This window comes from Podarcis vaucheri (genome assembly GCF_965113315.1).
Source record: "Podarcis vaucheri genome assembly, chromosome: 2".
Taxonomy (NCBI): domain Eukaryota; kingdom Metazoa; phylum Chordata; class Lepidosauria; order Squamata; family Lacertidae; genus Podarcis; species Podarcis vaucheri.
Genome location: NC_138760.1, coordinates 58,717,320 through 58,744,581, shown reverse-complemented (window position 1 = coordinate 58,744,581; position 27,262 = coordinate 58,717,320). Strand labels below are relative to the sequence as shown.

The following is a 27,262-nucleotide window of genomic DNA, read 5'->3' as shown; positions in this document are numbered from 1 at the left end:
ACATCCCTGCGGGAACTCCCGCAGGGCTACCTAGGCTGTGGATGTCTTTCTGAAGCCGGGAGAGTGAGGGGTTGGTGCGCACCGACCCCTCTCGCTCTCCAAGCTTCAGCAAAAGCCTGCATTCACCCCATAGGACACACCCAGATCCCCCCTTCATTTTTGGAGGGGGAAAAGTGCGTCCTATAGGGCGAAAAATACGGTATGTAATCCTAACCACATCAGTATTAATTAGTAGTAGTATTGATAGCAGATATTCATCACTTGCAACAACAAAAAGTCTCAAAGTGACTTACATCTGTAAAAGCATACATGAAACAAAATATAAAATACATCAAAAAGATAGAAGAATGTTAATTGACTACAATAACATAAAAGGGATAAACCTTACCCCCAAAATATGCACATGAATACAGGCTTGGGTATCATTATGCCCTATTCTACAACAGCTTCTTCTGCAACCATGTTTGGCCACCTGTGGCAGGTAGATGAAGCCGGACAGGGTCTACACTCCACACAAGATGCATGGATATTATTTGCTCCCCTTTGTGAATAATTTTTTACAGGCTAGCATTCTCTTGGGCCATGGCCTGCTGCCAGATTATAGCCAAAGGCACAAGTGCATTTTATCAGCTCCATATTTTCATTGCTTTATTTATTTAGATATTTGTGGCATTTATATACCGCCTAATTAACCATGTCCCCTGGGCAGTTCGCAAATTAAAAACAATAAAACACAGATGCAATTAACAACTAAATACAATCAATATGAAAGTAGTACCAGTACAAAAGTCTGCGTAAAACCAGCACAAAACCATACAAGTTGCAGTACAGTACTAAAAAGTGGGGACCATCATCCATGCTTTTGTAACTCCCACATTTGATTGCTGTTTGATTGAGTACGTTCCCAGTACGTTTCCGAGCACAATTCAAAGTGTTGGTGCTGACCTTTAAAGCCCTAAATGGCCTCGGTCCAGTTTACCTGAAGGAGCGTCTCCACCCCCATCGTTCTGCCCGGACGCTGAGGTCCAGCGCCGAGGGCCTTCTGGTGGTTCCCTCATTGCGAGAAGCAAAGCTACAGGGAACCAGGCAGAGGGCCTTCTCGGTAGTGGCGCCCACCCTGTGGAACGCCCTCCCACGAGATGTCAAAGCGATAAACAACTACCTGACATTCAGAAGACATCTTAAGGCAGCCCTGTTCAGGGAAGTTTTTAATGTGTGATATTTTAGTGTATTTTTGGTTTCTATGGAAGCTGCCCAGAGTGGCTGGGGAGGCCCAGCCAGATGGGCGGGGTATAAATAATAAATTATTATTGTTGTTGTTGTTGATACATCACATGTGTGGCTTCCCTTTAAGGGTATTTGGATGAGCATAAAATCATGCAAGAATCTCAGCTAAAGCATCAGTGGCAGATGGCTATCCAACCTCTGCTTAAAAGCACCCTAGGAAGGAGAGTTTGCCACCTTCCAAGGGAGTCCATTCCACAGTTGGCTCTTACTGCCAAAAAATTCTTCCTGGTATTTAGTTGGAATCTCATGTTTAGTTTGTGGTCCACTAAGACCCCTAGATCCTTTGCACGTGTATTACCAGTAAGCCATGTGTACCCCATCTTACATTTGAGCAGCTGGTTCTTCCTGCCTAAGCGCAGAACCTTACATTTGCTCCTATTGACATTCCTTGTTAGTTTTGGCCCAGTTCTCCAATCTGTGAAGGGCATCTTGAATGCTGATTCTGAATTCATCCTGGCTGTTCCACCAAGGAGATGAAGACATGCACTTTGGAAAGTATACAACACACCATGGGCGTAGATGGGGGGAAGGGGCAGCTGCCCCCCTCCAAATCAATAAAAATACATAAATATACATAGTTAACTGAGGTTCTGCCCCCCTCGAAAAAACAAAAGGCCTCCCCCAATAAAAATCCTGAGTCCACTCTGAAGACACAAAAAAACCTTGTCTCAATTCAAAGGAGTGGGCAGGAGCGCCTTGGTATTTATAAGTTCTGGTGAAGTAACACTTTAGTGAGAACTAAGCGAGAAAAGCAGCAGCGCCCACCAGCAATCGCCAGGGCGAAAAACGTGCCGGAGAGAGAGCACGTGCGAAAGGTAGCAGTGGGAAGGAGAGCTCCAGAGGCGCGTTCACACCCCCATCCGATAAACACGGGGAGCCTCTGTCTCAGCCAGGAGGATGGCAGCTGGGTTAGATAGCACGGCCCCCACCCGCGACGCAACCCCCCCCCCAAAAAAAAATACCCCCAAGGCTCGGCCTCACCGCGTGTTACGGGGCCAGCAACAGAAAACTGCAAGGGGACACTGAAGTCGGGGCTCTGCTGACAACCAAAGGAGAAAATCGGAGGCTGGAAAGCACTTCCAATTATTTTTGCCAGACTGGAGAGGGCGTGCGTGGAGTGTTCAATATAAAGATTGGGCTGGGGCGCACCGTTGCCGCCATTTCTCCTCCTTATCCTCTCCCCCCCACACACACACACACACACTTGTGAATGAACCCCCTTGAGCCCGAGGAAACGGGGCCTGACACACAGCTTCGGGGAAGGGGGAAGAAAGAAAAGGAGCTCCCCTTCTTTACCTTGCGGAGATAGCTGGCCACTACCTGCTCGAAGGGGTATCTGTAAACCTTGCGCGCCTCCACGGTCACCCCCATGGCGGGAGCCGAGCAACCGCCGCCGCTGCTCTTCGAGCGGGCCCCCTCCTGCCAGCTTGCTCCCAAACGCCGGCGGCGCTCGCTCGAGGGCCTCGCCGCTCCCTTCCCCGCGCAGGCTCCGGCAGCCCCCTCCCTCCCCCTCTCTGCACCAACACCCGCTCTCCAGCTACGTCGTTTTGCACCGGGCCGCAGCGTTGCCTTCCGAGTAACACCTCCCTAGGTCACAATGCAAACGCGCGCCCAGACGGGGCTGAGCGGCTTAGGCCTCTCTGGAGGTTGTGGGCAGGGGAGAGAAAAGTTCGCTACGGTTACGGAGTCATTGGACCGTTGCGCTGTTGTTTGGAACCAAACTGTGCTTTTTCTTTTTTGTTCTGGGGACTTCATAACGCGGGAACACAACGACACGTGTTCGGCGCTGGCGCGTGGCCGCTCCCACGTTCCTTTACGCGGGGGAAGGCGCATTCTCCGTAGAACCTTAATGACGTTCGAAGTGGAGAGAGGCCCCCTCCGGAATCCAATTACGCAGCCCAATTCCCCCACGTGTGCCAGAAGCCACGCCCCCTTCCTCTCTCTCTCTTTGATTCTTGTTCAGAGGGTCAAAGTTTGCGGAAATGCTTGAGAGAAAATGTAACAATACCCCGGGCTTTCTGAAAACAGAAATATACTCCTAAAAATAGCCATAATACCGCATTTTCCACGGGCATAGTGAGAATCACCACGCCAAGAGAGAAACCCAACTGCAATCCTTTGCGTGTCTACTCAGAAGTAGATCCCTGTTGACTTTAGTAGGATTTAACTCTCGGGTAAGAGTGCGTATACCCTGTGCACATTTAGCTTGGAAGCACGTCACACAAAGAATAAACTTCCTTAGGACGGGGCAACAGTTTTCAGAGAGTTAAGTCTCTTGCACAGAGACTCTTGTGCCACCTTAAAGGGCATTTCCAGGCAGGATTTTATTGTCAAGTCAGTCCTGGTCAGGTCCAGAAGTTTTCTGCAGTATCCACATAACATTGCTTTCATCATAATGCCAGCCCCCTTTTCACATTTAAAATGGATCTGATAAATGAAAAAATAACTTGTTATACAGTCTGCAGCCACTGCTAGTGTGGAACACTCCCCCCCCCCCATTTTTGTGGGCATGGTGACATTTCAGTGGATGAGCTCTATTTCAGCACTCCAACTTCTTTGTGTTCCCACCCAAACACAGCCTAGCCCATGGGTAGGCAAACTAAGGCATGGGGGCCGAATCCAGCCCAACTGCCTTCTAAATCCGACCTGCGGACAGTCTGGGAATCAGCGTGTTTTTACACGAGTAGAATGTGTCCTTTTATTTAAAATGCATCTCTGGGTTATTTGTGGGGCACAGGAATCGTTCATTCCCCCCCCCCCCAAAAAAAAATAGTCTGGCCCCCCATAAGGTCTGAGGGACAGTGGACCAGCCCCCTGCTGGAAAAGTTTGCTGACCCCTGCCTAGCCATTTTGTTTCCAGTGGCCTCCAATACCAAAGAAAGAAACCTATTTCCACCAATTGCCACATGCCCAGTTTGGAGGAGATATTCTCACAGTAAATGCTGGGGATTACCTGGGAGACCAATCTCAGTACATACATCAGGCTTATAATATAACACTAATAGGAAGATCTTGTGCACTCTTGTGCAAAACCTTTGTGTTTTCTAAAAACAGAAATGGATATTCTCCCCCCCAAAAAAAAAAAATCTAGAAGTTTAGTTAAAGCACTTAGATCATAATATAGTCATAGCTTCAACTCTCACCCACATTAGTTCAAACACTGTCATTTGTAACTAGCCTCAAAATTTTGGACCTCCCTAATGACTAGATAGTTGTCACACTTTGTTAATTTTATAGAGCCTGCAAAATGCCCCTTGTCATGACTGGTCATAGAGAGAGAGAGGGAGAGCTTCTATACTGCAGCAATGTAGGTAGATGAGGAGAGGAGAAGATAGGATGCTGCACTTTCTTGGAGAGAAGCCTAATCAGTGAGAGCCATCCAGTGACAATGGTGGGAGGCAGCTTTCACATTTGCTGCAGTCAAACCCTAAGTGCAGAGCTTAGACTTGAATGGCAGCCCTTCGCGTACATGGAGAAATTAATGGGACACACTCAGGGACACCATTATGACCAGGGTTTAATTTGCTTCCTGTCCCTGGGGACCCCCTATCCTGTCCCTACCTATGTAACCCTATCTCTCTTCCCTTTCAGCCACCCTGAATTCTAATTCTTGGTCACATTAGTGTGTGAGAAAGTGCTACCACTGGCTTTTGACGTGAAAGGGCGGGAGAGAGAGAGAGAAAGAAATGGCAAGGAGGGCTCACAATGTTCTGCTTTTGATCGAACAGTTAGGATGGATATCTTTTCTAACAAATATGATATAAGATCAGAAAAGAGAAAGGCTTCTTTGTGTTGATGAGGAAACAATAGTTTGTCCCAAATTAGACCTAATATAAACGAGATTACCCAGCAAAAGTAAGCTTACTCGTCTCATCTCGTTGAGTTTGTGTACATACTTAAGGTACTGTGCAAGAGGCTCGTTTATAATTATATTTTGGGAATGATTCATGTACTTAAGTAGCTTCATTGCTTTATACTTTCTGGATGTGGCATGTTCATATTATAAAGTAGTTGTGTTCTATGTTGTTATAAATCAAGCACTGCTAGGAGTTGTTTCTTTTGTTTCCTATTATATTTCTTATCAACAAAAAAATCAGTGTGGTGCTAGAAAACAGTTTGAGAACCACGGGGTTAAGGCTTGTGGCTGGACCTGCAGAAATGGGTCCATGGCCTGTTGTTATGTCTCTCCAGTGACATGAGTGACAAGTTGACGGGCACAAGCTACCCGCTTCCCAATCCAGGATGCCCCTGTTGCTGGACAAAATATTTTCCAGGGCCTGTAGGAAGTGCTCCTGCCATCTTGTGCCATCTGACATCTCTGGAAAATAATAACAACAACCCCACAGGAAGAAATTGTGCATTTCAGTGTGCTTCGGGTATAGAGCTATGCTGTGTCTTTTGATCATGTTGCAATGTGACCAAGAGATGAAAACCAGGAACCAGTCTTTTTTATATTTATGAGCCTGGTAAAACATTTCCTTTTGTGCAAATGCTCGGCTCAGTATTTCTGTCACAGGTAGCTTGGCTGTGATAGGCAAATAGATGTTGAAATATTTTGTTCGTGTTTACTTATATGAATAATAATGGCACTTAGGCAGTACTTGTCACTGTCTCAATGCTGTATTGTTTTATTGGTTTTATGCATTTCTTACTCCACCCTGTGAAAAGTCCCCAGGGTAGTTTACTGGGTCATATGCTTGCCACAGAGAAGCATGAAAGGCTTGATATTACTATAGAACAAAAAAGAGAGCTTTAACAAGGTTCACATGAAACCTTGCAGTTTTATTATTTTTATCCAAGAGAGTAACATTCACCTTGCCAACAAAGGTCCGTATAGTTAAAGCTGTGGTTTTTCCACTAGTGATGTATGGAAGTGAGAGCTGGACCATAAAGAAGGCTGATCGCCGAAGAATTGATGCTTTTGAATTATGGTACTGGAGGAGACTCTTGAAAGTCCCATGGACTGCAAGAAGATCAAACCTCTCCATTCTTAAGGAAATCAGCCCTGAGCGCTCACTGGAAGGACAGATGGTGAAGCTGAGGTGCCAGTACTTTGGGCCACCTCATGAGAAGAGAAGACTCCCTGGAAAAGACCCTGATGTTGGGAAAGATTGAGGGCACAAGGAGAAGGGGATGACAGAGGACGAGATGGTTGGACAGTGTTCTCGAAGCTACCAGCATGAGTTTGATCAAACTGTGGGAGGCAGTGGAAGACAGGAGTACCTGGTGTTCTCTGGTCCATGGAGTCACAAAGAGTCGGACATGACTAAACAACTAAACAACAAAAACATTCACCAAATCACTAACATGTCAGTCATAAACACATTTCTTGATGGTGTGTCCCATTTATTTCAGTGGGATGTATTTCCAAATAATACATTTGGAAATTTTCAGAACATCACAATCTAAGCAATGATTAAGGAATCTGACCAATGGCATTTACATATCTGAGACCTGATTGAAAAACTCTGTAGACATACATGATGCTGTGTGAAGATGGTATTCCCACCTGAGCATGGAGTATTTTCATGTGAGAACTTTACTGTGTATCTCCAAACTATGCGTGCAGAACTATCCCTATTGAATTGAGTAGAAGGCTGTTGTGGATGCCAGTGCTTTTACAAACCTTTTAGATCACAGCCAAACAACCTGACCCAAATTTGTTTCTCTAAGGCAATCCCAGTGATACTCCTAGAATTTACTCACTACTGTATTTAGAACCTCTTAGCCGATGCCTTTGCCTTATTACTTACTAGTCATAAAGATGGTGCTGCCTTTTAGAGTGGCGTTCAAATGGCCAGAATGCAGCCAAATGTGAATTTTGCTTCTGAGGTTCTCAGCAGATGTGACAGCAATGGACCTCTGTCTTCAAAAGCAGATCTGCCCCAATGACACCTATAGGTAACAATAGAGGATGGGGGTGTGATTAAAAGCACCAGCAGTGGAACACATGGTGGGACTGAATCACTGCTGTTAGCCCTTCAGTCTATTCCCCAATATCCTTTGTTCCCCAGCTGGCATCCTTTTCAGGAAGTGAGCCTAAGTGGGGTGTGAGGAGTCCCTGGGGATGAGGGTGACTGCAAAGCAGGAAATAGCTGACTCTAAAGGGTTCTGCACCAGGCAATGGACACTTCAGTGCCTTAGATCAAATACTATATATCCCTTTATTTTAGACCCACATTTGAAGACTGAGGTCTGTTGCTCAGACATATAATTTGCGGAACTGATGTGAAGTTTTCATTTCATGGCATTTGCATGGCTTATAAGACGTATAGCCACACTGAAAGGCCTAAAGCTGAGCTGCTGCCATGCCCATTTCAGAATGTGGTAACCTGAAGCTAATGCAATCCAGTGCAGCACTCAATCTTTTTGGAGTCCTGAAGGAAAATGATTTTTGAGTGGTTTGTTTGTTTGAGTGTTTTGAGCATCCTGGCCATTGGCTGGGAGTCAACGCTGTACACAGGACTCCTGTTTTGCTTATGGAAAGGCAAAGTTTCCATACACACAGGGTATACGTAGCTGTCTGTCCCCCTGTCCCCCCATTGTAAACATGTGCTATTCTGGCTTTTCACAAGTCACAGGCCACATTTGAGGTAGGCTTCAGTCTCAGAATCAGCAGTGAAGCGAAACTGACATGGAATGATTCAGAAATGAAATACAACAGGGGTCATAAGTTCTATGTGGATGGAAGGATAACATCTGAAGCACCCCCCCCCCCATTTTGTGCACTAGCCATGCTTCCATTAAAATTCAAGGCATTTTTAGAACTGAGAAAAGCCTTAGCAGTAGTTATACATTTGCAAAGACAATCTTCAAAGCAGAATGGGGTTCGTACTTGAGAATTTCAACATTAAGAGAATTCAGTCAGGTCTTAGAAATATGATGGCATTAGTGCTACTAATACATCTGTTTTCAGAGAAATCTTCTAACATACACATCCCAAAGTACACAGTTGACCATAAATTACACTGGCTATCCTTGCGAACTCAGCAGGCAAACAATGTGAGGCATCTCTTAGCTCATCAAGAGCCTTAGATCTCATATGTAAGCAAAGCCAGCCTTGACATTAACAGAGTAACAGTAGAAAGCACTTTCATTTACTTCCTTATTTGTAGTGGTTTTGGCGCTGCAAGTGGTAGCATGCTAAGCATTCAGCAATTAGAGTTCATGGTTTAGAAATTACAACTGGGGACACATTTTAAACAACACAAGCTCCATTTGTTAACAAGTGAATCCTGAGAGAGGCAGAACTTCCCCCATTAACATCAGTGGCAGCATCTCTCTGAATAAGGCCATAAAATACACATTTTCTCTCTCTTTCCCCCCATTGCACTGGCGTTTCCCTCCCTCCTTCTCTATGGTAGTGTTTAGAACTGGGAGGTGCTGCCTAAATCATGCAGGAAAAGAACACAGTGTGCTCTAATAACAATAAAATTGAAATGAGCTAGATCTGCAGAAAACGGCATGCACCTCAGGAGGGATAAATGTGCAGCTATATGCAAAATCGGGTGTGGATTGAAAAAGATCACAAATGTTCAAGGCAAAAGGGCAAGTAAAATTATAAATCATATAACATGTTATGATTTATTTTATCAGTTGAGGTGTGGATGCTTCTGCTGCTGATTGAATCTAGAAGGATCCTTATTCTAGCAAGCTGCAAAAGGAGTGTTCATTTCTGTCCTACGATACCCATAACCTGAAACCAGGAAATCAGATTACAAATTACGAGGAATACCATTAGCCTAAACATATGCAAAGTTAGGGTAAACATGTGTTCAGGAGTTGTGATATAGTTATCAATAGGTGCAAAACTTCAATATCTCTTGTGGGAAAGGGGATAGGAGGAAGTGAGACGATTTCTATGAAAAATAACCCAATTTATGCAACAAGGAAAACCTTCTCTCTCATTTGGCTTCCTCATTTGAGTTCTGCTGCTGCTGCTGCTGTTAGCATGGTACTTATTCAATGCTGCTACTTCGGGGACACAAATTAGAGTTTCTCAATTGGAACAGGAGTGTCAACTAAAAGAACCCAGGACATGATTCAGCCAAACTTAAGCCCTTTAAAAATGATTCCACTTGGAGAGTTAATCTTAAATCTCATCCACTGAAATCAATGAGACTTGGCTGGATCATGGCCCAATTTGTTAACAAGCTGATAGCAAGCCATAGCACTTTTAATGTCATGGAAGGGAATTGCTATTTTTAAATGGGTACCGCCTTATGTAACATATCAACACTGCATACAAACACTTTTATACCTGCAGGTGTAGCCTGAGTGCAAAGAGGTAAATACAATAGACATAAAAACTTGAAGGATTCTTTTTCTACACAAAACAAGCAAACGAGGGAAGTAAAAGGAAGCCAGAGAGTAGATACAGTCATTGGACACAGGTCTGGCAGGGTTGCCGGCCATTTTCGTTACAAGCTGGACATCGCAGAGCTCTGTAGGACTCTTTAAATCGGTTCGCCAGCATTGAAAACTTGCTTCCGTGGCACACAGAGCAGGGCGCAGAGCCTGATCCCTTACACTGGGAGCAACTGATATCACCATTTGCTTCCTGAAATACAAAGGGACTGATCAAAATAAGCTCCCTTAACACCAGTTCACAGAATCCTTTACCTAAAGTAAATCCAATTGGCAGGCTAAATCCCTCTAAGATGTGTATGGCTCTTATGGTTTTTGAACATCTAGCTTATCTGTTTGCTTGATAAATATTAGTGGGAATACTAATATCTGTTCCTCCCTGTGATTCTAGTTCCTTGCTAATGTTCCCTTGTTTCTTGTACAAGTTACGCAAAATAAATGGACACACATTTCCTCAATTTGCACAGGTCTGATTTCAGAATTTTAATGACTAGTCACACATGACTTAACTTAGTCATGATCATTGATTTATATGGGTCTACTGCAAGCAACACATAGCTGAGCACCACCCACAACGTTACGGCTCATTTATGTACCTTGTTTTGGGCCAAAGGCCCCCATCCTGAAATATCCCTTTGGTACCTTCTTGCATGTCCATTCAAGTCCCATAAGTCAGTCCATTGTTTCGAACCCTGATGCCTTGTTTTTAAATATAAATTCTTTAGAAATGTTCACTTTATCAATGAGGCAAAGACTCTTTTTATACAATTTTGAAGCTACAAAGCAATATCTTGCCGTTTATTTAATTTAAGCGCAATGGATTCCCCAACTGGATATCCCATAAGCTTTAAAGCCGTGGCAATCTGAATTAGAGGATCAGTTTGTTTACTAATTTTATTCATTAGCATGCTATAAAGTCCCATTGTATTACTTTTCAATTACAGTGGTACCTCAGGTTACAAACACCTCAGGTAACAAACACTTTGGGTTACAGACTCCGCTAATCTGGAAGTAGTACCTTGGGTTGAGAACTTTACCTCAGGATAAGAATAGAAATCGTGTGGCGGCAGCAGAAGGCCCCCTTAGCTAAAGTGGTACCTCAGGTTAAGAACGGTTTCAGGTTAAGAATGGACCTCCGGAACGAATTAAGTTCATGACCAAGGTACCACTGTATTTGTAACAGAGGGCTACATTCAGCCACTGGACCTGAGGTTCCCCACCTCTACCATAAGTCCTGGAACTGACAGATTTCGTATCACAACATTTGGAGGATGTCATCGTTTCCCTTTTTCTTTTAATGCAGAAGCATATACTTTTACATCTCTAGAGCAGGGAGATGCCACTACCTTACGTCTTAATGCCTGCATCTGCTCCCAAATGTACCATGCATGTTACCTGCATATGCTCGTTGTGAACAAGCTCACATTCAGTCTCCTTTATGTTCTCATCACTTGGGTTACTGCAAGTTTCTCCTCTTCCTTCGTGGTATGTGAAGGACCAGTCTTCGAGTCCTTCATCCTGTATTATTTTTCTCACCAGCTCCTTCTTAGTCAGTGGTGATCGGATGATTTTCAGATTGCTAGTGTAGATGATAATCTTCCCAATATCTAGAACAGGGGGATTCTGAAATGAAGCAGGGAACATGTAAATTGAAAGTCCAACAGCTCTCTTAGGTCCCCATCTGCTGTACAGTACACATTTGAAGCAATGTCATACCACTTAAAACAGTCTTGTCTTCTCCCCACAGATTCCCAGGAACTGTAGTTTGTTAAGGGTGCCGAGAGTTGTTAGGAGATCCCTACTTCCCTCACCGAGCTATAATTTCCAGAGTTCCCTGGGAAGAGGGATTGATTGTTACAGTCATACCTCGAGTTGAATGCGCTTCACGTTGAGTGTGTTTGAGTTGCGCTCCACGGCAACCCAGAAGTAACGGAGCACATTACTTCTGGGTTTCGCCACTTGCGCATGCGCAGACGCTGAAAATGCTGTCACACGCATGTGCGGAAGCGGCGAAATGCGACCCACACATGCGCAGACACACCGTCACGTTTTGTGTTCCGTTCGCATCCTGAGGTACCACTGTATACCACACTGGAAATTTTTAACTCTGTGAAGGGAATAGGGGTCTCCTAACATTTCTCAGCTTCCCCATTCTTGCCTGGAAACTTTGATGACTCCCACAACCAGCAACAGTGACTGATACTTCCTATAGTGAGTGGCTCCTGGATATGAGAAGCAGAAATTGTGAAGTGGGAATGGTCCAAATAAGTCTGCTTACCCCTTCATGGGCGCAACGACCTTGTGGGCTGGGTAACATCTCCTTCCCTGAACACAACGGGAGTCATTAGTGCCGGAGGACTTCCCCAGCCATCATGTGAGCTCTGGCTCACATCCTCCTGGCATGGAAGCCGGCTCCGTGCCAGTCTGCTGAACTGGCCAATGGCTAGCCAGCTCAGAGGGCTGGATCCGCCCCCAGGGGTGAGCATGATGGAACATTTAGGCTTCTCTTAGGTCCACTCTGGGGGGATTTAAGCCAGCCTGCGCCAGCCCTTGATACTCGGCTCACCTCGTTGCATCAACACACTCACGCACTCCTTCAACAATGCATTTCACAGCTGCTTTGGCCTTGCTGTGGCCATGATGGTTGCCATATTGAGAGCCGGGTAGGATTTGCCTGTCAGGTGAATTAGCTTTGGCCTGAGGGTTTGGCCTACCTCATAGCAATCATCACAAATTTGGCAGTTTAGGCACTGGGTAACCTTAGTCCTGGATGGAGGGGAGGTTGTACCTTCAGCTCCCCCTCCAGAAGTAGGGTATCTCTGAAGGAATTGCTTCTGTCCATATGCCCAGACAGGGGCCTGGGCCTCAGCACTCCTCAAGGCAGTGATCCCTGCAGGGATCCCCCTATTTGACGTAAGTCATATGAATCCCCACTGTTGGGTTGACCCTTGATGTCATTTCCGGCAGGCAGGCCAGAAGTAAATGGTTACCCATTGCCTATGCCAAACCTCTTCATCTGTAGTCAATAAAGTTGTGGCCAGATTCGATCCCATTCTGATGGTGTGGTGTCCTTCATTTCTAGCCCGGTTGGTGAGGTGGGGAGAGTGCGGGTCCTGGGCCTGCAAGGAGACATTCATTCTTTCATCTTTTACCATTATTTCTGTCTTGCAGGGTGCAATTCTTCCTAAGGCAACTTAAAAGTAACATTAAAACACAGTTTTAAAAACCACTGTAGACAATATCCACCTATAACAAGAGTCGCACAGGACCAAGAATAGTAGATTGCCCTGTGTGCCTTGGGATGGGGAGTGCAGCTGGAGCAAGCTCTCAGGTATCTGTATCACCTGTATCTACCTGTCCCTTGGAATTTCTACAATGCTTACATGCTCCATTGGGTCAGTATCCTTGATGTACTTCAAATCATTCATTTTTGTAGGTTTTACTTAAGGATGCATCTATTTCATTTCATTTCATTTCTTATAAGAACATTTCTAGCCCACCCTTCATTAGATGATTTCAGGGCAGATGCTAATATAAGAACAAAAGGAAGATTACAATAAAACCAATTCATCATAACTTATTACAGCAGCAAAAACACAGCAGATCCTTAAGAAGCCCAAGGAACCACAACCTGAACTCCTCATTCACAGCAGTGACATAACTACTAATAACCTCCCAAAGTCCAGGAAAACAGATGAAAAAAGAGTTCGCCTGAAACAGCAAAAGCAGGCTGGGGGGGGGGAGAGATTCCATAGGCCAGGCTGTCACCACAGAAAAAGCCCTGTCCCATACCACCATATAATGTACTGTTCCTGGTGGTGGGACAATGAGAAGAAACAGCCCACCAGATCTAAGAAAACAGGCTGGCTGATACAGGGCAGGGTGAGGTACTTCTTCAGGTATTTGGATCAGGTAATATTTTGATGGTCAACACCATCGTCTTTAATTCTGCAGTGGTTCTGAGTACCTGGTGGCTCAGAGTCAGCGAGAATCAAAAGCCATTTGAAATTACCAGCATTAGGTCTGTTGCGCCTTCATTCCCATGTATGTAAATGGACATTGAAACACACCTGTGTTGTAGGAAGGAGAAGGCAAAAAGGTAGCTGCGCTGTTCCCTTCATCGTTCATGTTTTACAAAATGCTTTCTCTCACTGAAGAAAAAGTGCTGCAGAACCTAAAAGCATTGTCTGTGTCCTATTGGATTTCACTTTTCACAATAAGGAATGAAACTGAATAAAGTGCTTCATAAATCCTGCCATTTTCTTCGGAGATATTGATTTTAAAGCTCTCAGTGGTTTTCTGGCTGATGTTTGTTTGTTTGTTTCCTATGTATTCTGTAGCCTTTCCCAGCTATTTTACGCAGGTTGTACTTCATACTGCACATCCCATTGTTGCTAGGGCTGCTCAACAACTTTAGCAGAAAAGAAAAGAAAAGCTCAACAGCTTTTCTGTCCACATTTTCACTTTTTGAAGTATGGCAACTCTACATTGTCGCACACCTAGGTCTAAACACCAAGGCATAGGAAGAGTTGCTTGGCCAACATGAGAACTAGGTTCTGACTACCGCATTTGCCATTTTACAATCATTTCCATAATGGGTCATTATTAAACAAACATTACTTACCATATGGCTCTCCTCTGCCTGGTGGTCATTTAAGAGGGAAGGGCTCCCCGTGAGGGTGTATTTGTTCCCTTCTCTGAATACACTGATCCTCTGCGCATTCATTTTAGCTGATGGACAAAACCCAGATCCTGGGGCTTCACCAAGCCCAAAGAAGTCGTCTTTGGGTTCAAAGCTGCAGTGCCGAAAACTATGAGGATATTCCTCCTGCGGGATTTCAAGTTCCTGTCCATCTTCATATACCTGCTTTAAAACTCGACCACTGTAGGCAGAGGAGATTTTGAATCTGACTTTTCGGGATCTTGCATCATGCCTGGGGCTCAGTTTCATCTGAAGCTCATCCATAGATAGGGGTTTTTCACGGTGCTTCCCAGAAATTAGTTCAGCAAGGGATAGCTTTGGACTTACAAAAAAAGGCTGCTTACATGCAGCTAGGCGATGTATAATTCAACAGTTCTAGTTGGCTCTCTCACATTACAGTTTAAGAGGACACCTTGATATGAAACATTGATAGCGCCTCATGAGAAGCAACAATTGCTGCGATGAAATGCAACGGGAAAGTTGCTCAAGTAAAATGGTGACGGGGTGGGTTTGTAAGACATAAAATTGTGTTGTCTTTGAAGGACAACGTTAAAGTGGATTTATCATCAGAGGCAAAGGAAATAGGCATATAGATGTGTGCACATTTCATAGTGACAGGAATCCTTTCAAATGCACAGAATCTGCACTGGGTTTTGTCATTATTTGGCAGCTGAGTTGAGCCATTTCGCTTTAATGAATCACAGAAATAAGAGGCAGAGTATCAAGAAGAAAGGTTCACCTCCAGATTAAAGAAAATCTTGATTTTACCACCAACAGAAAGAGCAATGTTGTGTACATTTAAAACACGACATTTTAAGCATATTCAAAGCACATTGCTTCCCGCAAAGAACTGTGGGAGCTGTAGTTCACCCCTCACAGAAATCTACGGTAGTTCCCAGCACCTTTAACAAAGGACTGCAGGTAACTGCATAATTATACTCAGTCGGAAGAGAGGGAGTCCTGCCAATGGAACAGCACTTGAAATGTTCATGGGGCAGACTGAAAGGCTAGCTGAAGACAAACCTATTTCCTTAGGCCTTTTCAGTGAAGCAATGTAACTGAGACTGCATTCCGTTAATCAATTGTTTATCTGCTCTGAAATTCAATATGTATGCTTTCAAATGCAAACAAGTTTGTTTAAGGTGCAGAATGGCTTTATTGTTTGTTTTGTTTTGTTTTATATTGTAATGCACCCTGGGATCAATAAATTGATGAAGGGCGGCCTAAACATTGAAATAACAAATAAATATATGTATAATGCTCCTGCATTATATCAGCTATGCTGGCTTCCAGTGCACATCCAAGCTGAATTTAAAGTGTTGGTTTTATCCTTTAAAGCCATACATGGTTTCAGTCCAAACTGTCTGATATACATACCATCCTTCTCACATGCTGAGATCTCAATCTGCCTCCTAGATCTAAGAGGAACATGGCCATAAGAGAGGAGACCTTTTCTGTGGTGGCCCCACACCTTCAGAACTTCCTCCCTTTGGTGCCTGAGCAAATATGGGGTGCATGATAATGTTTGATTTTATATATATATATATATATATGCTTTCGTAGATATATAGTTGAAAGTTTATGGGGAGGGTAGAGAGGGACAAATTTTACTGTCATGGCCGCCTTTTTTATTAAAAAAAATCTGAATTAAGAATTGTAAGTTACAGGAGGTGCTAAGAAGCTCCCCACACTCCAAAACTACAACAACCAAATACGATTTCCAATGTATGTCTGATGGCCCTTTCACGGGCTACACAGCAATAAATATAGATTAAGAGTACACATAAGCAAGGAGCCCCAGACAATCCTGGCTGTCTCATTAGTGTAGCTGGATAACACACACATTTTCAAAAACACCAGATTGTGACATTCATACATTGTATTCTCAGGTACGCCCTTAGGTTTCCAAATATTACACCTAAAATTTGGTGTGTGAAGAGCCTTTGGTGCTTAGTGGGGTTCAAGGAGAGCCGAGCTTTGACATCAAGGCAGCTTGTGCTCCCAGGCTCTAGCAAGTTTGACAAGTGCCCAGCCTTCCTTCCAACTCTGAAGCCTCAGAGTTGGACAGGGATGATCCTGACCATTGCATGGCAACAACCACCACCCAGGGTGGTACTTCCTTAGTGCGCTCTTAATTTTTATTGATTGATTTGGTTGATTTCTGTGCCCCCGTGATAATTGATGCACATGAAAATTTATACCTTGAGTTTGTCTACTAATTAACTGTTTGAAATTAGTATAGAAAGTAGCCATTTTAGGCACACGTGCATCATGCCAAACCCAGAGGTGACCCAAAAACATCACCAAAAGGGATGGGATGGAGCAGGGGTGGAAAGGGGTGTTTGCAGGCTTTCTCCATGGTGTTTCAAATATACGCAATTTCACTTAAATGTGCAGTGTCTTGGAATGTAACCCATGCATCATCATTCAGCCACAAAGGAGACGCTTTGTGGATACAACCCACCTTGCACGTTTGTTGTGTGGGCAAAGGAAATAAAAAACTTATCCACTGCTCTGAGTTCCTTTGGGAAGCGGTGAGATAAAAAGACTAATTTTTTTGGAGATACCAGAATCTCTTGACTAATTTGCACTGTAATTTGACTAATTTGCGCTGACAGACACTTTTCTGGAAAAGCATTTGAAGAAAACACCTTGCCTGGCTTAAATGTTACAAGCATTTTGTTTACATCCATGCTATCAGCAATGAACGTCCTTTTACAGATGACAGCTCTGATGAAAATTTACATTTTCATTTCTGGTCTATTATTAACTAGCTAATGCAGTCATCTACCGATTTATCCAAGTCTGCTGTCAGACACATTAAAATGGGTGCTTCCTGTACATAATGTATAATTTGAACCTCCTGCTGTTGCAGTCCGCTACTGTAATTTGCTTTGTTGTTTTTGTTTTGTTTTGTTGACGATGATTAACACCAGCATTACGTAAAGTGCTAGGAGCCTAAAACTGGTGACTCTAGCAGGGTCCAACTGTGCAACTAAATGGCACATACAAAATGATTTATGCTAGCACAGTGGAACTTCCCCTCCCTTTCTTCCTCTCACATACGCTCTCCCCCAAATCTCCTCTGGGTTTTCCTCATCCCTCTGGAACAGATTTGGTGGTGGTGCTGGAGAGAGAAGGGAAGAAAGAGAGAGATTAAGTCCATCCACACACATAATGATTCCATTTGCTACAGCCCTGTATATTTATTTACCTAAGAGTAGTTTTACATACTAGTAGAAGTAGCCAAGAATAAGCCACCTACAAATGTGGAACTCAGTTGCCAAACTGCTTTTTGATATATGTGCAGGAACTATGTAGGAGGAATTGTGGCAAGATGTGTGGGTTTCACAACATGACCAACACAATTTTGAAACTGGGACATGACCACTATGCTTTTTGTAGTTCTGTAATTTGCATGCTCTGCCCAATTTTGAAAGTGGCAATATTGTTCTCACCAGCAGGCCTTACTCTGGCCAACTCTCTGCTGCTCGGGTATCTCTTCCAGAAGGTAATTCAGTAAGGGACTCAGGTACTGGTGTTCAAGGTCAGGTTATGCTAAACTTTTAAACTGTTGCCCACATATGAGATTGAAACTGGAACAGGGTCAGTTTAATAGAACAAAAAACACCTTGGTGGGTATCACCAATTGAAGCTTCATTACTCAAACCACTTGGTAAAAAGGGGAAGTGGCCTACATATAGAGATTTACTGAGAGACCAAGAAGGAAAATGGAAATTAAAAGATTATGAGGAAATCAAAGACTATGCTCATAGTTGGCTGCATTACTGAAAATTATAGGAGATGTACAAGGAAGATAACAAAAAACGGTTTAGCTATACAATTTCTAGATTTCAAAAGGAGGTTATAAAAGAAGAAGTGAAGCTGCTGAAGAAAGCATATAGTATTCTGCTAGAATGGGAAACAAAAGATGTGGAGGTCAAATCCGTTATGATCAAATGGGCACAAGATATTCGACATAATATACAATTTGAGGACTGGGAAAAGTTGTGGAAGGTAGATTTGAAATTTACAGACTGCTCTCTTTTGAAAGAAAACTATATGAAAATGATGTATAGTTGGTATATTACACCAGTAAAAATGACAAAAATGTATAAAATGGGGTCAAATACATGTCGGAAAGGTAAAGAAAAAGAAGGTACTTTGTATCACATGTGGTGGGAATGTAGAGAAAGTTAAAAATTTTGGGAGATGATATATGACGAATTGAAAAAAATGTTTAAAATGAAATTTGTAAAAAAATCAAGAGCATTTTTGTTAGGGATTTTAGGACAAGACCTGCCAAGAAAAATAAAGAACTTATTTATGTATGCTACAACAGCTGCAAGAATCTTGTTAGCACAAGGATGGAAGAATGAGGAAATCCCAAAGAACAATGGCAAGAAAAATTGATGAGCTATGCAGAGTTGGCAAAGTTAATATATAAATTACGGGAGAATGACAATTGTGACTTCAAGGAAGAATGGGAACTTTTTACAAACGATTTAAAAAGACAACAAAAAGATTTGGACTCCTTGGCAGGTTTTGAATAAACATCCACAAATTTATTAGTAGAATATATGATAGACAAGGCAATGATATGTACAATTTCACAACATGCAGAGAATAACAGGTATAAACAAATCAGAGAGGGAAGCTAAGGGAAGTCTCTGGTGGGTGGGAGAGGGAGGGAGGGGGAAAAGGGGGAAATGTAATTGGTTATATTAATTTATAATTTGATTTGTTAAATTTGTTCAATAAAAATATGTAAGAAAAAGAAAAGAAACTGGAACAGGGTCAGGTTGCATTCTCCAAAATGCCTATACAGTGGTACCTCGGGTTACATACGCTTCAGGTTACAGACTCTGCTAACCCAGAAAGAGTACCTCGGGTTAAGAACTTTGCTTCAGGATGAGAACAGAAATTGTGCTCCAGTGGTGCGGCAGCAGCAGGAGCCCTCATTAGCTACAGTGGTGCTTCAGGTTAAGAGCAGTTTCAGGTTAAGAACGGACCTCCAGAACGAATTAAGTACTTAACCCGAGGTACCACTGTATATAATATGCTGCTATCAACAAAAAGCCATGCCGTCTTTTGAGGAAGGGCCTGTGATTCAGTAGTATTGAAATCAAACCTTTATTAGGCATTGTACAGATAAAACCGTAAAAGAAAAAGTAACATATAAGTGACTTGAAGTATATGTAAGAAGGCAGCGGTTGGCTACAAACATATATATATATACACATATAGAGTCAGTGATTTTCCTTGTTAACCTGCTCCTTGGAGGGCTGCTACCAAAAACTCAGCTACCCCCGCCGTTACCCTTTGGTCAACGTCGGATAGGCAGAATCCCACACATTCACCTTGTTGGGGTTCCAGGCCACCCAGAAGAGGGGACAGCACGCGTTGACGGAGCGTACTGTACAATGGACAATGAAAGAGAATATGCTCTACAGTGTCTGGGACATTCATAGAGCATCTGCAGAGTCTCTTGTTTCTAGGGATGTTTTGGTATCTTCCCCTGACAAAAGCTGAGGGAAAAACATTCAACCGGGCCAGCATAAAAGCCCTACGTTGGGCTGGGATTGTTAATTTAGTGACGTAGTTGGCTCTGCTATCTAAGATATTTAAATCATAGAATACGGGGGAGCAAATTTTGTTTACTGCTGCCATAATATTTTGTCTCTCAACATCCTTTAATCTAGTTAGGATATTATGGAAAATGTATTGCTCATTAGAATTGTATAGGGGCTCCAGCTCGATGCCTAAAGATTCAATCTTTTTTTCAAGGTACTGGTACCATCTTGATTTATAAGAGTCTTGAAGCAAATCAGCGAGCAGGCTTGATGGAGGGCAGCGAAAATGGCAGCGTAACCAGTACTTTATTGAGGTGGACCAGGCCCAGTATTCCATTGTGTGTATGCCTATTTCTGCACACATTGTTTCATATTTGATCACAGCTGGGAGTCCAAGAATACGTCTCAGAAAGCTGGAGTGGATCTTTTTTAGATCACTGTTATATGCTTGGACCCATAGTGGGATTCCATAGAGTATCTGGGCTTGCACTTTTGTTTGAAATATCTGATTGGCCGCAGGGATAAATTGATTACCTTTCTGATAGTAAAAACGAGCAACTGCTGATGAGGTGCACTTTGCCTGTTTTATGGCGTTTGTGCGATGATTTGCCCACCCTAAATTGCTCTGGAATAATATTCCCAGATACCTATAGATTTTTACTTGTTGGATTTCATGCCCTCTTATTTTCCATTTCTCTAGTTTCCAACCATTCGAGAAGACCAAAATTTTTGTCTTCTCATAATTTATTGAGAGTTTATTACATTCACAGTAAAGGATCAGAGAAGATATAAGACGTTTCAGACCCAGACTCGTTAGTGATAGTAGAACTGCATCGTCTGCGTATAATAAGAGAGGAACTGGTTTCTGATTAAGTTTAGGGGCATGTGATTCTATTTTTTGAAGGTGATCTGGCAAGTCTGATAAAAATAAATTAAATAGAAAGGGTGCAAGAATACACCCTTGTTTTACCCCTTTCGAGTTTGGGATGTCTGGTGAAAGGTGACCTTTGGTGCTAAGTTTGACTTGACAGACATTGGAAGAGTATAGATTTTGTATTAAAGTCAATAAACGCTGATCAATTTTTAATTCTGCGAGTTTCCTCCACAGCTTTGGGCGGTCAATTGAGTCAAATGCACCACGAAAATCTACAAAAGCAGCATATATCTTAGATTGCCTTTGGGATCTATATTTTTCAACCAAATGCATAAGTATAAGGCAGTGGTCTAATGTAGAGCAGCCTTTAGAGAAACCTATTTGTTCTTTCCCTGGTAAATTTAGATTTTTCATCCAGGGAAGGAGTTTAGATAAAAGGTGCTTAGCGCAGATTTTCCCTATCACTGATAATAAGCTTATCGGTCTGTAATTCCTTGGTTCTTTTGGGTCACCATTTTTAAAGATTGGGATAATTATTGATCTTAGCCATATCTCAGGTATGATCCCCTCTTTGTCTATGAGAGTAAACAATTGAGCTAAGGGTTCTGCCCACCAATCTATATAGGTCTTGAATAATTCTATTGGTAGACCATCAGGCCCAGGAGATTTCCCCGATTTAAAATTTTTAACTATTTCTCTAATTTCCGCTTCTTCTACCCTTGGCCACTCCTGGAGTTTATTGATTTTGTTTTTAGTGATCTCATTTCCTTTAAGTTCACTGTGTAGATTGTTAAAGACAGAAGTAAAATATTGGTACCATTTGGATTCTGCAATTGGTGAGGGCGATCTGGCTGCGACATCTGTCACCCCATTGATCGCCAGGGTTGATTCAGTAGTAAATCCCATGCTAACCTTTTCTGGAAAACTCCAACTGCTGAGATAATCGCATTTCAGAACAGAAACATGGCTGTTTCTTTACCCTGCATTTAGATGTATTTCTTTTCAATGAAAATTCCCCAGCATCCCAATTCATGGAACCTTGTGGTTGATTGACCACTGAAATGGTGCGGCGGCAATGGGAGGCCCCATTAACTAAAGTGGTACCTCAGTTTAAGAACAGTTTCAGGTTAAGAACGGACCTCCAGAACAAATTAAGTTCTTAACCCAAGGTAACACTGTAATATCAATCTGAAAGTAAAAACAGGGGTCAATTTAATACCAGTTAAAGCATTCTCATACCATTTTAACAGCTATAGCTTCCCCCAAAGAATTATGGGAAGTGTAATTTGTTACAGCTGCCAAGAGTGATTAGGAAATACTGTACTTCACACATAGCAACTCTTCCTTGTATTTCGGTGGAAGTACCTTTCCTGGAGCATTTATTCATGAGTACATCTACTTACTAATAAGTGTTCTAGCTTGCTGGCTGCTACAGAGGATACTTTGTTGCCATTTCAGATCACAAGCTTGTATAGTACCCCTCATTTGGTCTGCCCTGTTATTTCCTTAGACATACCAGGGGTGGAAAAGCAGATGCAGATGCTACCTAAAACACTGCCTTATTACTGGATTATAACTTCAAGCAGGAAAAAACAACCCCCAAATTATTAGTTTCTGGAACTTTGGAACAATTGTTCACGCAAGCCAATATGATTTAGTTCCTCTCCTCCCAGGCATTAGTTTGAAAGTCTGAAAACACAGGTAAGTACATCTTTTGTTTCTGCCAGCCTTCAAAGGGAGCAACAATACAGGACTTGTGTGGAGTATTTATGGGTGGGAGGACAAGCAGTTAGCTTTAGATCTATAATTTGTAGCATCTAGTAACTAGCAACTAATACACCCTATCCTTGGGGATATTTAAAAATGGAACTTGTCTGCTAAGATTCCCATGAAATCTGGGACTATTTTATAACAAAAGCCTTTGAAAGTATCAGTTCCAAAGAAAAATGCTGTCCGATATACTCCCTCCTGCCTGTTCTTCCCATTCTTCCATTGCTCACTCCATGATGTCCAGTTCATTGCCATTTACATTATTATTAATCCATTTCATCATGGGTATCAAGATCACATAAGGTCAGTCAACCTCTGACTTGATGCATACCTATGGGGAGAGGGATCAAGGTCATATCTGTGACTGCTGCATGCTCAAGGTGACGTTTGCACAGACGCCTATACATCTGAGCATGCAAGTTCATCTCATTCATTCTAAGGTGTAAGCACAGGCTTTCTTTGAAAATGGCATCTTGAACACAGAAAGAGCTGGATTGGAGCCCGTGGGCACAAATGCAGCCCCACCTCCATGCATTAATTTCCACGTGGAAATGAGCGAAGGCAGAGGACTAAACCTCACTGCGCAATGAAATCCTCTGAATTTCATAGGTACATGAGCATTTAATGAATGTGCGCATATGCACACACACCTTCAAAATATGTAGTAAGACTGCCCCCTCTATCCTAGCAAGTTCTCTGTCTTAGACAGGGATCCCTTACTTTTCTGGTTCTGCATTAGGTGCTATAGTATACCTTATACCTAACAATTGTTACTCTCTTTTGTTTTGTTGACTTTTTTTTATAGGGATGGACAAAACCCTCAATTTTGGTTCTCGTTTTTCCAGTCTTCAGTTCTCCACATTTCCACAGCAATTTGCTTTTTTAAAAAAAAAAAAATACCCACTAAAATTTGTCAACATTTTAATGCAAATTTCTCCTAATAAATGTATGTGGGTACTGTATGCTGTTTTGGCCAACGAACACATTGAGCTCCTGTTGTACGGTCCCAGCTCCTGCCAACCTAACAGTTCAAAAGCACGTCAAAGTGAAAGTAGATAAATTGGTACCGCTCCGGTGGGAAGATAAACAGCGTTGCGCTGTTCTGGTTTCGCCAGAAGCGACTTAGTCATGCTTGCCACATGACCCAGAAAAACTGTCTGCGGACAAACATTGGCTCCCTCAGTCAGTAAAGCGAGATGGGCGCCACAACCCCAGAGTCGTTTGCAACTGGACTTAACTGTCAGGGGTCCTTTACCTTTACCTTTTTATGAGGTTTTGAATGTATTACTCAACCAGAGAACTGCATTGTGAAATTCAGGAAAGTGCAAATGTGTGTGGAAGGGGCAGGGCAGAGGCGACTCAGAATCTGGCTGGCCCCACTGCTGTCACACGACAGCATCTGGCCCAATCCAGACTGGCACAACCATCTGCCTGCCCCTGCCCCTGCCCCTGCCCCTGCCTTGTACCCTGTCCATTGTGTGTGGCAGGGCAGTAGATACAGCAGTGCCCCCCCACTCCCTAAAGCCTTGCCATGCTATGGGCAGTAGCGTGGATTTAGGATTACTTTCTAAATATTCCAGTGGTGGAAATATTACAAAATAGAGACAACAACCTCTGGAAACTCTTCTGCGTTGCTGGTAGCTACCACTGTCCTCGAAAAGGATAGACAGCTGGGCAAAGGATCAGTTCAGATAGCTCAGTATGAGACTCTTGATCTCAGGATTCTAGGTTCAAGCCCGACGTTCGGTGAAAGATTCCTGAGTTGCAAGAGGCTAGACTAGATGACTCTCATGGTCTCTTCCAGCTTCTATGTCTCTTGCTTTATTCCATACTTTATTTCATCCTTGGTGTCACAAGTTGCCCTAGATCAGCTTGTCCTTATCCAAGAAAAAAACCTCTGCATGTAGTTCAAGCTCAGCTATGCATTAGAACAAGAACAAAAAACAAAACAAAAACCAACCAACTTAATTGAGATTTCAAACGCTGTCAAGGTTTTCCTAAAGCAGTTCTTATTATGGAGAACAAACATCCCACAAGAGAACATCCAAAATTAACTGTCCTACAGAGATCACACGAGGCTGGAACAAAGGTTGGCATTTCAGAAGCAGCGTACAGTATCTGTTTCTTTCTCCAGAGCTAAACTAATCACCTGGGGGCTTTTATTTTAGATTTCTCCTATCTTGCTTTGTTGAAAAAGTAATAATGTTGCAGAGAGTGATGTTTTTAATGCAAAGTAGCTTAATTCTGCACAATCATACTCTTTTCAGCTGATCCCAATTACAGCTCCAGCTTCAGTTCACCCTCTTAATCCCCTAAAAATGCATTTATCGTGCTAGTTGGTGTTTTCTAGTCCTTTGTGCAGAGGCTTGTTTTGTGTTTTTTTTATTCTCTGTCATCCTTTTACACTCCTCCTCCTCTGTTCCTAAAACAGGATAAGCTTCATAAAATGCTTTTTTAAAAAATGTTAATAAAATAGCTGAGCCCAGTTACTGATCTAAGTTACAGTGATACAGAGCCAGAATAGCTCACATCAAGCCTGTGTGTGTGTGTGTGTGTGTGTGTGTGTGTGTACACTCAACAGCCCCACTCCTGGTTCAGAATCAGACTTAGCCATTCCCCCTTGCCTGAAATATGTGTAGGAGGATCAGCTTGGCAACCTACGAGTTAACAAGGCAGCACATGTTAAGTTGAGCTAAGTGAGTAATGCACCTAGTTAAAGTTTTCAACGCGGCTGCAATTTGGGGAGTGAAAGAAAGGGAAAGAGCCAGATCAGAAGCTGTTATTTCATGAGCTGAGCTCATTTTAAAGAGGGTCATGAACACAAGGTCAGTAGCACTCGCAGAAATTAGTAGCTTGCTCCAGTTTCTTTCTTTTTTTCTTTTTCCACAGCTTCCTTCTTCAGAGAGGAGAAGCATTCTGGAAGAAGCTTTTTAACTCCCAAAGCTTATGACCCTTCTTCATCAGGGTGAAACTTGTTCAGTGGATAATGATTTGAACTGTCTAACGCTGAGTTGTGGGGAGGGGGTATTGCTTTCTAAGGTAGGGGGTGGAGAGAGAACTTAGCCACATTAGATCTGTCTTTATTCAGCCACACACACACACACACACACCCCTACACACCTACTCCTCTGTGTGATATGGGTCAGTGCTGGTTTTTGCAGGCCAGGACTTGAATCTGGAATTTACCTATCTGCTTCACTTCTGCTCCGTGTACAGTTGTGAAAGGTGCCAAACAGGTTGAGTCACTTTTTCTGCTGTGGGAGGAATACTGATTTCTCAGGCTGGCTTTGGATGATTAAGTCAGCTAAGAAGAGGCAAGAGACAAAAACTGCCAGTCTCCTCAAGTCAAGCGAGGCTCTTTTACTCCCAGGTATGCCAAAGTAATGATTGTTGTCAAAGTGACTTGCAGATGAGAAAATCTAGAGAATGAAGAGAGATGCCTTTTTGAGAGAGTGTGAAGCACTGTGGGTGGGCCAACAGAGCGATGCCTGTTCAATGTTGGCCTGTTTAGAAAAGGGGAGTGGAGGCAGGAATGTGTTCAGCCATGTGTTTTACCAGAACACCTTCTGGCTTTTCTCTGGAGTGATCATTTTTTACTGCTTTCACAGTTATTCTTTGCATGCCATTTTTAAGATGGGCTGATCCCTCGGCAATACATCTGAATAGGAACATGATGCCCTGGTGTCAACAGCTCACTTTGAGTGGAATTTATGGGGTCCTCTAATTTTTATTTTTATAATCACCTGTGCCTCCTTCCTGCCACACAGCAGCCAAAGGATATGATTCTGCTTACTGGTACTTATATTCAGAAATGACTAATGCCAAACTTTCTTTGTTTTGGGGGGGTTGGGACACACCATACAAATCAGCTCATGAGGCTTTGCTTCGACTTGTAGGTGGCATGCATTTCATAATACCAAAGTAGTCAGGTGCTGCAACTGGTCTCTCCCTCTCTGTTGTTTTCTCCTGACAGGATGGCGATTTTCGGATTCTAACAATTGCAAGCATCCTTCCTGGGCAACGTATTTGGTCACGGCAAACATCATGTGGAGTTTTCTGGCTCTGCTTTGAAATTGGATTTCTTTGTTGAAAAGGGGAGAGAAAGAGTATGGATGATTCGCCCTTCTTTGACATGCTAGAATGCCCAGTGTGCCTGGAGAAGCTGGACGTCTCGGCCAAAGTACTCCCCTGCCAGCACACCTTCTGCAAGCCTTGCCTCCAGAGGATCCTGAAGTCACACAAGGAGCTTCGGTGCCCTGAATGCCGAGCCCTGGTCCTCTGCAGCATTGAGGAGCTTCCAGCCAACCTGCTTTTGATCCGCTTGTTGGATGGAATCAGATTTGGACCCAACAGGATGAAGTTTGGCTCGCTGCAAAGATCTGGGGTCCTCTCCTCTCCTGCCTCCATCAGGCGATTCCAGGAAGAGCCAAGAGCTGTGCAACTCAATCAATACAGGCTGACTGCCAGTCCCAGGATCCCTATGGAAGGGGTAAGGAGGGTTCATTTATTATACCGCTAACTTTATCAAGCAGGACACACTTTTGTAGGCCACATTTCATTTCAAAGAGTCGAATGTATTCAGATTGTGTACAGAGTTGGGTGCTTTCTTCCCCAGCTATCTCAACTGGATTTATGTTGCAACTCCCTTTTAAGTTTAAACTTATTCCGGCTGGAACCATTTCATGTGAC

At 43.1% G+C, this 27,262-nt stretch overlaps 3 protein-coding genes across 8 annotated transcripts in view; 1 reads left to right on the top strand and 2 right to left on the bottom strand.

Moving 5' to 3' along the window:
* Positions 1–2,785, bottom strand: part of PRELID2 (PRELI domain containing 2) — a 66,345-nt gene extending 63,560 nt beyond the window's left edge. Inside the window, exon 1 of one of the 3 annotated variants that reach the window (XM_082213530.1) lies at positions 2,584–2,785. In XM_082213530.1, the coding sequence (XP_082069656.1) occupies positions 2,584–2,658 (75 nt within the window). In that variant the 5' untranslated portion in view covers positions 2,659–2,785. The remainder of the gene's footprint in view (positions 1–2,583) is intronic. The other 2 variants (XM_082213529.1, XM_082213528.1) reach the window with 2 other exon arrangements.
* Positions 2,786–7,688: 4,903 nt separating this feature from the next.
* Positions 7,689–15,299, bottom strand: GRXCR2 (glutaredoxin and cysteine rich domain containing 2). Its single transcript, XM_082214436.1, has 5 exons — positions 14,216–15,299; positions 14,014–14,065; positions 12,645–12,847; positions 11,050–11,277; positions 7,689–9,847 (listed from the first exon to the last, which is right to left on the bottom strand). The coding sequence occupies exons 1-5, from the start codon at positions 14,618–14,620 to the stop codon at positions 9,668–9,670; spliced, it is 1,068 nt and encodes a 355-aa protein (XP_082070562.1). The 5' UTR covers positions 14,621–15,299; the 3' UTR covers positions 7,689–9,667.
* Positions 15,300–25,251: 9,952 nt separating this feature from the next.
* The window catches only part of SH3RF2 (SH3 domain containing ring finger 2), a 79,930-nt gene continuing 77,919 nt past the window's right edge, over positions 25,252–27,262 (top strand). For 2 of the 4 annotated variants that reach the window (XM_082213484.1, XM_082213481.1), the window contains exons 1-3: positions 25,258–25,398; positions 25,790–25,943; positions 26,547–27,062. In XM_082213484.1, the coding sequence (XP_082069610.1) occupies positions 26,682–27,062 (381 nt within the window). In that variant the 5' untranslated portion in view covers positions 25,258–25,398; positions 25,790–25,943; positions 26,547–26,681. Of the gene's footprint in view, positions 25,399–25,783; positions 25,944–26,546; positions 27,063–27,262 lie in introns of those variants that run through there. The other 2 variants (XM_082213483.1, XM_082213482.1) reach the window with 2 other exon arrangements.